The 14947-nt window shown below is 38.0% G+C and overlaps 1 protein-coding gene across 1 annotated transcript in view; it reads right to left on the reverse strand.

Annotated features, from left to right (window-relative positions):
- SNTG2 (syntrophin gamma 2) overlaps positions 1 to 14947 on the reverse strand; it is a 381958-nt gene that overhangs the window by 121543 nt on the left and 245468 nt on the right. Inside the window, exons 8-10 of the mRNA XM_018559229.1 lie at positions 13944 to 14031; positions 9280 to 9371; positions 2774 to 2901 (exon numbers count right to left, since the gene is read on the reverse strand). Of these exons, the coding sequence (XP_018414731.1) occupies positions 2774 to 2901; positions 9280 to 9371; positions 13944 to 14031 (308 nt within the window). The remainder of the gene's footprint in view (positions 1 to 2773; positions 2902 to 9279; positions 9372 to 13943; positions 14032 to 14947) is intronic.

The following is a 14947-nucleotide window of genomic DNA, read 5'->3' on the forward strand; positions in this document are numbered from 1 at the left end:
AACTCAAATAATTAGAATATCGTGCAAAAGTAGTTGCAGTAAGTGCTGCAAAAGGGGCCCAAACCAAGTACTGAGTACATATGCATGCTTGTACTTTTCAGAGGTCCGATATTGTTCTATGTACAATCCTTGTTTTATTGATTGCATGTAATAATCTACTTTTTTGAGGTTGTGGATTTGGGGTTCTTGGGGTTTTCATGAGCTGTAAGCCATAATCATCACAATTATGACAAATCACGGCTTAAACTATCTTGCTTTGCATGTAATGAGTCTATCTCATATATTAGTTTCACCTTTTAAGTTGCATTAGTGAAATAAATGAACTTTGCACGATATTCTAATTATTCGAGTTTCATCTGTATTACTGATTTATATGTTCATTAATATGTTTTTAATTATGTTTTTATATAGATGGCTGTGTCAGGTTTATATAATATAATCTCCAGCTGCTCTGATAAAATATAGTTATACAATAAAAAAAGTATTAAACTAGTTTATGAGTATCCATCAAGCCGTTAAGGCCTCTGTATTTCCCTCACTGCAGGTTTCCTTTAAGTGGCCAAAATAAAGTGGACCTGAACTCAACAGGGAAGATTTGTTGTTCACAATGAACATTTAAATGTGTTAATTGTGTCTAAGTAGTTGACTGAAAAATGCACCTTTTGTCAAATAAATAATATAGAAAACAGCAGTGCACTTCCTGGTATGTGAGGGTGTCTACAGTTCCATAGCTGTAGATCTGAAGTGTGAGATCTAAGGCACTGTTGCCTCTGACTGCTAGTCTCAGGAGATTTGGAGTGAGATTTGGAGGTTCTGAAGCAAAGCCCTGTCTATACCAAGATGGTTGCCTACATACATAGACACCATGCAGAACAAAGCATGGTAAATCAATCACGGGGAAGAGATTAGCTGCAAGAAGTCCACAAGCCATACTAGTGACTACTCTTTTGCCCTGTAACTGCCCTCTTTTGAGCTCAGCTTCCAGAGTTCAGGTGCTCTTCAAAGTGATGTTAAACTCAGGAGTTAAACCTTAAAAATGCATTCAAGTGCTTTAAATATTAACAAATATGTATCTTATGTGTGGATCAGTCGTCTGTAGATCATCAAATCATCTCTGAATTGGTGCTGACACTGTCCTTCCTTCTGGAGGGTGGCTACTTTTGTTGCCCATGGTCCCTGTGTGTGTTGTGAAGTAGCCACCACTCCAAGCTTGCTCCTGTGATAGACTACAATCTCAATATGAATTGGTAAATTAACTCCATTACAAAAACTAGAGGCCATAACCTAAAATTGGTGGAAAAAAAATTCCAGCACACGTGGCGAAGGGGGTTCTTTACAGTGAGAGCGGGTAGGGTCTGGAACTCACTGCCGCAGGCAGTGATTTCAGCAAAAAGTGTGGAATTGTTCAAGAAACGTTTGGACGATTTCTTAAGGGACCGTAATATACAGGGGTACAGGTACTCCTAGAATGAGATCCTAATAGGTTGGGCTTGATGGACTAATGTCTTTTTTCAACCTCAAATACTATGTAACTATGTAACTATGTAGTCCATCACAGGAGTGAACTTGGACCGGTGACTACTTTACAAAACACTCAGGGACCACGTGGAACAAAATTAGCCACCCTCCAGAAGGAAGGACAGTGTCAGCACCAATTCAGAGATGATTTGAGGATCTACAGGCGAGTGATACACAAATAAGATACATTTATGTTAATAGGGTACTTGAATGCAGTTTTAACTAGATTTAACTGCTGAGTTTAGTGTCCCTTTAGAGTGACTTTGTTACTTTAACAATAGCAAGCACTACTTTTGGGTCCTTCCTAGTAGGATCCAATATCCCCCCAACTCCCTCACATTCCTATGGGCCAGTGACTTTGCCCATCATAGTAATGAGCCAAAAGGAAAGTGTGATGGTCAGAACAGAATCAGGAAGTGGGAGGGTTTTCCCCAATTAAAACAGCTCAGCAGTTGGGGGCACTCAAATCTGCTGCAGGTATTTGCAGGCACCTCCAGAGGGTTTAATTAGTTTACAGCCAGACAAAAAGATCTGTGTGGGTTGGCCACTTTTTCACAAGTGAACAAAACAGATAATTCCTAAGGTAAGGTACCTGAATTTTTTTTTCATTTAAAGGAGAACTATGAGGTGAGTGATTTTCACTCAATCTCCTAGTTCGAGCCGACCTGTGACAATGAAACTGTCACATGTCGGCTCAATAGATCGGGAAGTGAGCGAACACATACCGTCGCTCGCTCACTTCTCGATCATCTCCCTGCAGAGAGCCGTGACTGTCACTCACGGCTCCCTGCAGGGATTCCCCCTCCCCGCTCCGATCCTCCAGAGCTGACTGGTGGAACGAACGGGGGAGGGGGCGGGTACAGCTAGCTGTGCCTCTGGACCCATCCCGGTTGCGGCAGTCTCAGTATACAGCGAGCTGTCGCTCGTGATATACTGAGCTCTAGTATATGTCCTCCCGTGAGCCTTAGGAGAACTATGGGGAAAAACACTAACCCAATAGTTCTCCTTTAACTCCTGAGTTTAGTGTCACTTTAAATACACATAGTCACTATAGGGAAATAGTTACATGTAATACAATCATCAAAGCATGGTTTAGCAAACATGTAAAACATTGGAAAGTCACTTAAAAGACTTTGAGGTAAATATTATCATAATAACACAAATATGTGCTCACTGAAAATGCACTCTAATTTCCCTTTAAATAGTAAATATATCAAATAAATAACTGATTACTTGTACATAGAATAATGCAAACCTTAACTTCACACATGAAGCCTTGAACCGTGAAATTCGAGCCATCAGTAATGGAATTGAAAGCTCGTCAATCCATCTTTTTTCATATTTAGATTCTTTAATTGTTGGAGAGGATGGAGAAGAGGGGGCCTATGAAATGAGAAAAAAAAACACAAATAATACATCTCTTCAACATCCACCAATCTATGAAAAGGCAAAGCTCAAGTTTAAATTGTCAATGCATTGCAAGAATGTATGTGGAAACTAACATAATAATGTTTAACAAATTCTTACTCCGATAAGACAGATTAAATAGTAAGTGGGAAACATTATGTCTAGGTTAAAAAAATAAAAACTAGAATCCTGGTAATTCAGCATAAAGTAGAACGTGGCCAGGCTATAGTCTTTTAGTCAGGGGTACACTTCTAACCCCTCACTTTAAATTAAAAGAAAAAAAATTGCATTAGATACACTTCTTTTGATGGCGCAGGGTAGGGATTAATTCCCTAAGTAGTTTTTATTGCTCTGTGGTGTGGAAATCTCCCCTTACTCCTGCTGACAGATCCAGGACTTGGCTCCCAGCTGGTTACTTTCCCCAAAATATTATTATAAAGTATAAAGTGATCTATTATGGGATCACCAATACCAACATCTCTCCTAGTGGCTTCCCTGATATAAATATGAGAAAAACCTTCCTATGTTCTCAGAAACTTAAAGGGTAACTCTTTAAAAATATAAAAAATGAAAACTCCTGAAAAATGTATGAAGCATATATAATTGTTGCACCAGCCATTTTGTAATTTATCCTTATTAAAATTACCTTTCTATTTAAAGTGTAGTACCTGTAATATGGCGACCTGGAGGCATTCTGTACACAGTTGGTGTACGGAACGCCCCCAGAAATGTCACTTCCTGCTTTTGTGATTGACTGACTGATTTTCCCAGAAGGCTGCACTAAGATACAAGTATAATTTTTGCCATCCCTTACAATAGAAATGTCATTTTTGGTGAGATACTCCCTTAGGGCTTGTTCACACCAAGCGCGGAGCAGATCCGGACCAGAGCAGGTGCAGACCGGATCAAAACTGCGTCCAATGTATTCCTATGGTATTTTGACCTCCAGTTCACATCGCAGCGTGCGGATCCAGACCAGATACAGACCGGATGAAAAAAATGTGGCAAGCCCTATTTTACCTGCTCTGGATCTGGTCTGGAACGCATCAAAAACGCATCTAAAACGCAAAAACGCATAAAAAACGCATGCAAGTGCCTGAAAGTCCATGTTAAACTTACATTTATTTTTTTAACCAAAACCGGCCCTAAACGCATAAAAAACGCATCCAAAACGCGTCTAAAACGCGGCACAACCCATTACACTGTGTGTGCAGAAACCTGACGGGATCTGGTCTGCATTTGGTGTGAACAAGGCCTAAGGGTTAATTACTCTAATGGAATGCAGACACTGCACCTTTCCTCATTAAAGCACAGGAAGTACGCCAGCTGATTATAATGAACCCAGACCATCCCATTCAGGAATCAGTTTGGAAAGGACACGCTGCAACAAACAGCTTTTTCTTCAGGACAGAAATAGGTAGGAAACTGCAGCAAGGTTTTTTTTAAATCCTTGCAGTACACAGATCAATCAGAGAGGACTCATTTTTTCTCAACAAAAATGGAATTACTCTTTAAGAAAAAAATAATTTGGGTGGAGTCCTGCTTAATGCATAATGATAGCAAATTCTAACATAGATGTGACACAATGTACTAACTGAGATTGAATAAGCACATTCATTCTAAACTGAAGATGGTTAAGTCATGCAGTTTTGAATTGTTTGACATTACTTTCATTTGCAATAAAGTTGAACTCCAGGCACAGAGAATATAAATCCACCATGTGTGCACCAAACACTTTGCATTCCCAGATATGACTACATAAATGCAGCGGTGATACCATCTCTGTGCTGTACATAGCCTGTGCAAAGGCCAGAACTGTGGGAGGGATCTGGCAGGCCCTGCCCGTTACAGACAGCCTGCTGATAACTACAGGAGGGGCGGGGACAAGACCAGCCACCCTGCACAAGGAGAAAGCAGCAGTGACTGGTCTTAATTACATGGAGCTCCTGCACAGAGGAAATGATTCACACTGGACTGCTGCACAGATTTGGAAGAATTATACAGTACAAAGCACAGCAAGATTCAAGTTAGGATACACGTGGCTCTTGTATTTAGACACTATTCACTTATCTGGGAGGTGAGCTTTAATAACAAATATACCATTCTGTAGGTTGTCATGAGAGCAAGCAATGAGTGGAAGTCTTCCCAAGGAAGACCCAGGCAACACCCTGACAAGTTCCACTTCACTGCTCCAAAACTAATAAACATATTTTTGTCTTGAGTACATTTTAAGTAAGATTACATGTAGATCGATGACAGTTCCTCTTTACAAGGCTGCATTTTCCTGAGTATTCTTCTGTATGTGTCTGCACCTCAGAACCACCCCTCATGATCATACTTAGTTCCTCTATAGCAACACAAACAATATGAATATTTCCTACTGGACACAAGAGATGCATAAAGTTGTTGTGTAAGGAAAGTAGAACACATAAAGATATTAGATGTAAATGAAATGCCATAAATTATAAAACCTATGAAGAAGGTAGTGAATCTTTCAGCTATGTGAGAGGTCTAAGATGAAAGCAATATCATTTCTCAGGGAGGGTACCTGATGGTGACAATGGTGGAAGAATATTTGGGAGATAGGCACAGAGCGCTGTCACCCTACCACTGAAAATGCCTGAACAAAAGACTTTCATGACAGGATCACCCGATATTATTTTAATGAAAGCTGCAGATTCAAAGAAAAACGGCTTTTGAAACTACATTAACATGTTAAACATTATATATGAGTTTAGTATTTTGATTTACATCTACATTAGATAAAGAATGGAATAATTAGGTACATTTTAGTTTATAGTTGTGACTTGTGGCTGAGGATCTATAATTCAGAGTGGTGTTGGAGGGCACAATTATAACAAGGCAAACAAAAATTAAAGTGAAACTAAAATCAGGAGTTAAATCTTAAAAACACATTCAAGTATCCTAACTATTAACAAAAATGTATCTTATTTGTGTATCACTCAGCTGTAGATCCTCAAATCATCTCTGAATTGGAGCCGACACTGCCTCCCTTCTGGAGAGTGGCTACTTTGGTTCCCCATGGCCCCTGTGTGTGTTATAAAGTAGCCACTGCTCTATGCTCACTCCCATGATGGAATACAATCTGACTACAAATTAGTAATCTAGATGTGAGATTGTAGTACAACATGGGAGTAAGCTTGAAGAGGTGGCTACTTTACAACACACAAAGGGGCCATGGGGAATATTATATATATATGGGTGAATTTTGGGTGAAAACATTAATAAACAGACCCCTGAATGTCATTTTCTTCAAGTTTCTGTTTTCAAACTTTCAAGCAGAATTCCAGAGTACACACATGTACTCATTAAGTGTCCTGGCATGTTGAGTACTCAGGATGTTTGTGTTGGATGGAGCCTCCTTCTGAGGGCAAGTGTTTGCAGAACATTTTTTTTTTGTAATCAGGTTTATTATGACAGAATGGTTACATAAAGTTAAGTATTCAAGCGTGAATACTTAAAATGTAAGAGGCCAATGAAGCCTTAATGCAACGCATTTAATGGAGATTATTTCTGTTTTGGAAAGATCACAAAAAACAACGTACACAGTTATATTTCAGCCTCGCTCAGATTGACGCTTTTTATCAGCAGTGAACTGCATTCAGAGGATATTTACCTTTATGAGGATGGATTGTGCTATGCAATCCGCAAATCTGCATATGATCCATTTAAGAAAGAACTCCAGGTATTTTTTAAATTAACCCTTGCAGTGGGGCTACCCGCACATTGCAAGGGTTAACTGCTCGTTTTTGTCTAAGTTATTAAAAAAAACAGTTATACTCACCTGAACTGTGGAGCCGGCTTATTCTTAGACTGGTCCTTCCAGCCTCTTCCCCCTTTCGCTGCAGAGTGTATAGATGTGAGGACGTTGGGGAACATTAAAATGCTACAGCATAGGAGGAGAGAGGATGGAGGGAATGTTGTGACAGCTGGCTGGTTTGGAATTTCAGTTGAGTATAACTTTGTTATTTTTTAACCTAGACAAACAATTATCACTTAACCCTTGCAGTGCGGGGCCCACTGCAAGAGTTAATATTTTTTTCCTGGAGTTCTGTTTTAAAGAATTGTATTACCTGGATGCACTTTCCTTTCCCTGTATACAAGATGGAACATGCAATCGTCCAGCTGCCATGACAAAAAAGGGGCTTATTTATAAATCTTATGCCCAGCCATACCCTGGGTGATTGCTGTTTTCACAATATTCCCATGACTAGATGGATCAGCACCTAGATGCTGCAAGATAAGAACACTAAGGGGTCTATTCACAAAGCTGCCGAAGGATCTGGCCGTAGCTTCGGCCGATCCTTCGGCTGGCTTCGGCCCCAGGACCCCTTCACATCATTGTACAGAGGTTAATAGAGGGCTTTGGGGTAGTTCTACCACTGTGTTTGGAAGCAAACAGTTTGCCCACTACAGTCTACCCAGAACTCCAATGCATGAAGGAATTGTTGTGTATGTCCATTAGAAACAGATTTCAAAAGGAAGGAAGGAAGTATGACTGCGGTTCCAAAGGCCAGAGCTGAGGCTTCCATACCCGCTCTATTATGACCAAGTGAACAATTCGTTTTCCATTACTGTTAAGGAGTTTGTACGATCTTAGGTTTTAGACTGGTCAAAAAGTTGAGAGAAAGTAACTGTAGGAAAAAAAAGGTCATTCAACTGTCTTATTCGCTAATGAATATTAATTCAGACATTTTCACTGCCTATAATAACAGAGTTTTAATTATTTAAGCAAATCACAATTAATTAAAGAAAAAAGTCATTTTTTTATCATTAAGTTGCTGAAGTGAGGTGCAGTATGTGATTAACAAAGGCTTTGGCACTTACATGTCAACTCAAGGACAGCGCCATGATTTGACAGCGCACACAACTGAAGTGTACTACAATTACTCACATCAAATGCATATGCAATATATACTAAATATAATAATTGCATGAATAATTCTTTTCACATCAAGGACACTGACAGCGTCCTCTAAATCATTCCCTGATATGTAGTTTAAAAGTTTTTTGTTGATTTAAAATAGGCAATGCATTAATACACATGTGCCTCAGGACTGATTAATGAAAACTAAAGAATGGAAAGTAAAAATGGAGCTGTTGCCCAAAATAGCCAGTCAGTGATATTCTTTCATTATCATCAAAAATGAATAAGGGATCTCTGGGGTTGTTGTCCATGACAGCCAGTTAGTTATATTATTTCGCTCTCATGGAAAACATGAAAAGCAATGTATAGAGCTGATATCCTAATATTGTTTGGATATCAGCCCTATAAAAACTAATAATAATAATAACATTCGTTTTCTAGTTTTCTTCATTTTTATCAGACCCAGAAAACTGCCATTTAGAATCTCACAATTGCACCTAACTTTTATATTGCATTTGAATATGATAGGCAAAATAGCATTTTTTTAAATAATATTTTTTTTCTAGAAGCATACCAGGAACACTAGAGTACACCCTAAGGAAGCATTTTTTAAGAAGTTACCGCAGCAGATTTTCTTTTCTTTAAGGATAAAGGTTTTACATAATTGAATAAAAGCTGACCATTGTAAGTACCCCTGTCAGTATAACATGGTTTGTTTCAACCATATATCTGCCATTTGTGCTGGACAGCTTGGCCTGGTAAAGAAAGCTGAAAATTAACAGACTTGATGGTGGGATCACTAGGTGAAAATAAAGGAAAAATTCCTAAAAAAATAAAACTAATACAGCCAAGAATCAATAAGCTGCAATATATTACCTTTTTGTTTTTGGGTTTAGATAGGCTTTATTTACACAGCCTTGAGTTTGTGTCATCTGCTTTTACACCGTACATTTCATTTTCATTTTCATAATACTGAATTCATCCCCTCAAAAAAAACTAAATACATTTTAAAAATATTTTTTTTTCTCAAGCAAATCTTGTCTATGTTCAATCAGTGAATTTGACAGTTTCCACCCTGAGCAAATTTTGCTGATGGCCAAATCAATTTGACAAGATCATTCCCCTTATACTTATTAACTAACAACCAAAACAACACAACTAATTGCAGAATGGGATCCAAACTTCACAAAGCCTTTGGCTTTTCTATGCAAGTCAAAGAACTCTGGGCTGTACATTTTTGAACAGCTTTCATTGTGAATTCATGTTTAAATTTAGAATTTAGTATAGAATAGTCCTACATTCAAGCCAACCTGCATGTGTTCATAAGCAAGCAGAAAAAGATCAGTATACAAGTTGCTTCCTTTTTTCCCTTTCTAATTATGAAGTATTAGTCCTTGAATATATACATCAAATAGTAGATTGCATCCTGACTTCATAAATTATTTTAGAATTGATTTTTTTCATACCGTGTTTGAAGAATTTCCATTTAAATGTAAACCGCTATCAAAGAGAGGAGATGAAGTGCCACTGCTGTGGTCACTCGGTGGATCTGGAGAGCCTAAAACAGAACAGAAAAAGAAAATGATAAAAAATATATTTAATTAAAAAGCAGGACTGAAATGTGTTTACACTTTGCTATCTTATTTGAAGTCTTGGGAGAGGTGAGCTTTAGTATTATGTGGTAATGTTAAAGAACTAAAGCTAAAAACAAAAAGGGGTTGTCAGTTCAAAGTATAGATACAGTTAGTACTGAGGAGCTAGTAAAACAAAAAGGAGACCTAGAAAGGAGCGTTTTTATTTTTTTGTGCTACCACAGGCAGCACTGAAATGGCAGCAGCAGTTCAGAATATGGCAACATATCTATTTGTAGACATGTATACACAGGCTTTTGTTCACGTCAGCTTTTCTCCCCATACAATTCAATAAGAATGCAACAGCAGCTTGATGCATCTTAGGAGGTCAAATGCAGGTCAGAAGGAGATCAACTGCAGGCCAGAAGCACATATGAAGGACAGAACTCCTTGTCCCAAACTCATCTTAAATGGAAGTGGAATACACTTGAAAGCATGTGGCATTTGCCAATGTAGACAAGCCCTTAGGCAAATCCATATGGCAATATTTAACATTTCTGACACTGTGGACACTTTGGAAACCATGCAAGCATGCATTTTTAGAGCTGCATAAAGTAGCTGGGAGAAGAAGAGGCAGGGCAAGAACTTTATCTTCTACCTCTCCATACCATCATCTGATGTACATAACAGTAAACAATGCCATGTGCAAATAAACTATGGGGTCTATTCACTAAGCTGCCGAAGGATCTAGCTGTAGCTTCAGCTGATCCTTTGGCTAGCTTCAGCCCCAGGACCCCTTGGGTTCAGTAGAACCGAAGGGCTGCTGTACAGGCTATTCTCTATAGCCCGTACAGCTCCCAAAGATGGCCGAGAGGCTCAGTCGAGCTGAAGGCATATGCTTCGGCTCGACTGAGCCGAGGTGAAAGCCTACAGCCTGCTACTGACAGCTGGGCGGAGCCAGACGTCATTTCACGGCTGGCTCCGGCCACTTGCATAGAAAGATCAGCGCCCCTGGTTACCAGGTAACCAGGGACGCTGATCTCCAGACAGCCCAACTCTCCCGGATGCTCCGGGAGTCTCCCGCTATTAGATAGCGGCTCCCGGCCAACGGGGAGAGAAACACTTTCTTTGGGAAAGTTTTACTCTGCTAAATCGAGCAGAGTAAATCTTTCCTGCTCTGTTGTCTTTTTTTTTTCTTCTGACATCGGAGCCGCTGACTGACGTCAGAATAAAAAAGATAAAAAAACCAGCATAGGAATGCGTAGCTACATTCCTATTAACTATTTCAATTTGCAATAGCCAATATCAAACTAGCTATTGCACCCGCCCACTGCTGCTGTCAATCAGCAGAGGGGACCTGAAGTTCTCCATCAGGTCCCCTTTCAGTGATTGACAGCAGCAGAGGGCAGGTGAAGTAGCTAGTTTGCTATTGGCTATTGCAAAGTGAAATAGCCAATAGGAATCTAGCTATGCATTCCTATGGCGTTTTTTTTTATTCTGACGGCTGCAGAACCGCCCGGCCAATAGAAAACCGTTGTGTTGAGCTAGCTGTCATTGCTAGCTCCGCCCAATCATTTTCCATTTTGCTTTCTACCTTTTTAACAATTTTTTTAAACAATTTTTCTATTCTGCTCGGCGGCATTCGGCTATTCACTACGGCAGCTTAGTGAATAGACCCCTATGTTTATGTCTGAGTTTATGGGATTGATTTACTAAAGGCAAATAGGATGTTCACTTTGCAAGGGAATTTTCATTTAGCTTAGTGAATGTACAGGTGAAGTAGCTAGTTTGCTATTGGCTATTGGCTATTGCAAAGTGAAATAGCCAATAGGAATCTAGCTATGCATTCCTATGGCGTTTTTTTTTATTCTGCTTTTATTCTACCTTTTTAACAATTTTTTTAAACAATTTTTCTATTCTGCTCGGCGGCATTCGGCTATTCACTACGGCAGCTTAGTGAATAGACCCCTATGTTTATGTCTGAGTTTATGGGATTGATTTACTAAAGGCAAATAGGATGTTCACTTTGCAAGGGAATTTTCATTTAGCTTAGTGAATGTAGTGAAGCTTTGCTGACTTCTAGCATCCAATCATGTGCAGGCAAAAATACAGTTTGTTTTTTTTACTTTCCTTGCACATGATTGGGTTTGAGCATCTGTCTTGTTTGTGCTGCGTGTGTTCACTTTGGGAAAATATACTCTTACTTCCTGTCCTAGTGCAAGAGGGTCAGAGAAACAGGAAGTGATGGGAAATTGCTCCAGAAATAGCAATGAAAATTACTTTTGAGGTATAAATAAAGAAAGGTTGCAACATCGGTAGGAATACATTTTGGTTTTGCAAATATTTATTTAATTTTCTATGTATTATGGTCAGGACTAAAAAATACATTAAAGAAAAAAAACCTTTTTTTTATTTTGAGTCAAGTAAATATGAGAGATTGCATACAAAAATTGTGTTTTTTACCTTATCTATTCTACAGGTGGAGCCCTCGGCTCCTATTTTAATGTTGGCCAGACTAGTCTTACCTGTTTGTTTAAAGAGCCCAATAGTGCAAGCTAAAACTTACATACACAACTGATTGAGTTCATGTGATAAATCACCCCACCCACCACCACCACTTTCTTCCCATTTGCTCAGATGCCTGTGTATGTTGTTTCAAAAAGAAACAGAGTTTGAAAGAAAATGTTTTTTGTGATACCATAATTAAATTATAATATCATTAATATTATATCATCATTACAATTAACTATAAAAAGTGTATTTAATTGATCTAGAGAACCTCCCTTCTAGCTGTGTCTTCTTTAAATAACCAATCATGTGCAGATGAAATAATGATAATAAAAAAAAGGAATTTCCTCTTTACATCATTAAATAAAATATAATAAAATTAGAAGATATAATTAAAGTTAAATTAAATTGACTCCCAAACCATTATAATTTTCCACTATATAATAGAGAAACAGTCAAGAAAAGATAACTAAATGTACTGTTGCATGTATGTATATGAATCCTCAACTGATCATACCCCCAAGTAGAAATATAAAAGCACTCGATCCAATCACTGCCTCTTCCCCCTATAGATATCTATAATCAATAAAATCAAACATATGGGGTTTCATATGAGGCATCTAAGCATGGCTACATACATTTTTATATTTAAAACATGATTTATTCCATAGAAAAAAAGATTAAAATACATACATATTAGTGCATAGTATTCGCACTAATCTACATACAGGCATAACACAGTATTTCAGCTGCCTAAAGCAAACGACAGCCCCTGACTCTTCATAAAAATAAAATATAATAAAATTAGAAGATATAATTAAAGTTAAATTAAATTGACTCCCAAACCATTATAATTTTCCACTATATAATAGAGAAACAGTCAAGAAAAGATAACTAAATGTACTGTTGCATGTATGTATATGAATCCTCAACTGATCATACCCCCAAGTAGAAATATAAAAGCACTCGATCCAATCACTGCCTCTTCCCCCTATAGATATCTATAATCAATAAAATCAAACATATGGGGTTTCATATGAGGCATCTAAGCATGGCTACATACATTTTTATATTTAAAACATGATTTATTCCATAGAAAAAAAGATTAAAATACATACATATTAGTGCATAGTATTCGCACTAATCTACATACAGGCATAACACAGTATTTCAGCTGCCTAAAGCAAACGACAGCCCCTGACTCTTCATAATATGCCATATGTCTAATCATTTTCAAAAAATTCCAGTCACATATACTTGCTGTAATTTTAGTATATAAGAGAAAATCTAGAGATACAAGAGATAATCTACACGAGCCCAGAGCAGTTGTGTGAGGCAGCTGAGACCGATTCTGAAGGTCCCACATATAACATTATGAAGAAAAAGAGGGGAGTTTTTCTCAATACAATTCATATAAGGTTGATGAACATATGCATTTACCCACATGATAACAGTAAAAGATCACCTAGGTGCTGTTCCCGACTCCTGAATACCTGTCCTTCTATGGTCCGGGGTAGGACCATTTAACCCATGCATGGCTTTTTTTCAGTCAGTAGTCCCCAGCTGCTTCTGATCCTCGCTTGTTGACAGACATCTCTTTGAAATCTACTAAGGTTGCCATATTAAAATTCCCCTGACCAAGCTTGTGTAAGCAAAATGCGTTGGGAAGCATTTGCAACTACAAGTCCTGGAATACGAGATTATCTCTTATATACTAAAATTACAGCAAGTATATGTGACTGGATTTTTTTATAATGATTAGACATATGGCAGATTATGAATCCCCAGGGTTTGCTATTAGGCAGATGAAATACTGTGTTATATCTGTATGTAGATTAGTGTGAATACTATGCACTAATATGTACGTATTTCAAACTTTTTGTCTATGGAATAAATCATGTTTAAACATAAAAATGTATGTAGCAATGCTTTGATGCCTCATATGAAACCCCATTTGTTTGATTTTATTGAGCATGTATGTATATGTTATTACTGTAATTATGTTTTGCCCAAAAGTTAAAATACAATGCATTTTATTAATACAAACATACCTAGTGGGAGTTTAAGAAATGAAGGCGCTTCCTTGAAATAGTAAACTGTAATGGTGACCTCGTCTCCAGCATTCCGTAGTAAGTGGACCTGGTTTGAATCCAGCAATCATGAAAGAAAATTAAGTTCCACATATACTTCAGTAGCATCTGGGCAATTTCCACATTTAATGACATGTGCCAACAAAAAAATTACAATAGTGAAGTAGAAAGATATGCAAATAAAATATACTTTGTACAACACAAAATACACATGGATAACATAACCTAAACATCTGAAATCTTCAATAATATATATTTGTTGCAAAAAACAAATTGACTGTGGATGATTTGTACATGATTATCATGTGTAAGGAATAGCAGAACAAAGATTGAAGTGAATGGTCCAGTACAATGGCTTCCAATGTGTGAGACATGTTCCAAAAGTAGTGTTACACTCACACAATGTCGGGCTCAGTATTTATCAGGAGATCATTAAAATCTCCATGTTGCAATGTTCTGATTCTACCAAACATATGTATGAAAGTAAGCCCAATGTGCCTTAAATAAATAATACCATTTGTGTATACAACTCACTAATGACTTACTAACTGCTAAAAACAATAGCCACTACTCCTTACTCTTGCTATTAGAACTTTCTGTTGCTTTTGACACTGTTGACCACCCGCTCCTCCTCAAAAAACTCCACTTGCTTGGCCTACAAGACTCTCTCATGGTTCTCCTCCTACCTATCTAAGCGCTCCTTTAGTGTCACCTACTAATCTAACTCCTCCCTTTCACCTCTTTCTATTTCTATATATGCTCTGTCTTGGACCCCTTCTTTTTTCTATCTACACCTCCTCCCTTGGTCGGTTAATAACCTCACATGGCTTCCAATACCATCTCTAAGCCAATGACACTCAAATATATCTTTCTACTCCACAACTCGCCCCCTCAGTGTCCTTGCGTGTCACTAATCTACTAACTAACATATCTGTCTGAATGTCACAGCACTTCTTATAACTCAA

The sequence above is a fragment of the Nanorana parkeri genome, unplaced genomic scaffold, assembly GCF_000935625.1.
Source record: "Nanorana parkeri isolate BGI_ZX_2015 unplaced genomic scaffold, ASM93562v1 scaffold383, whole genome shotgun sequence".
Taxonomy (NCBI): Eukaryota; Metazoa; Chordata; class Amphibia; order Anura; family Dicroglossidae; genus Nanorana; species Nanorana parkeri.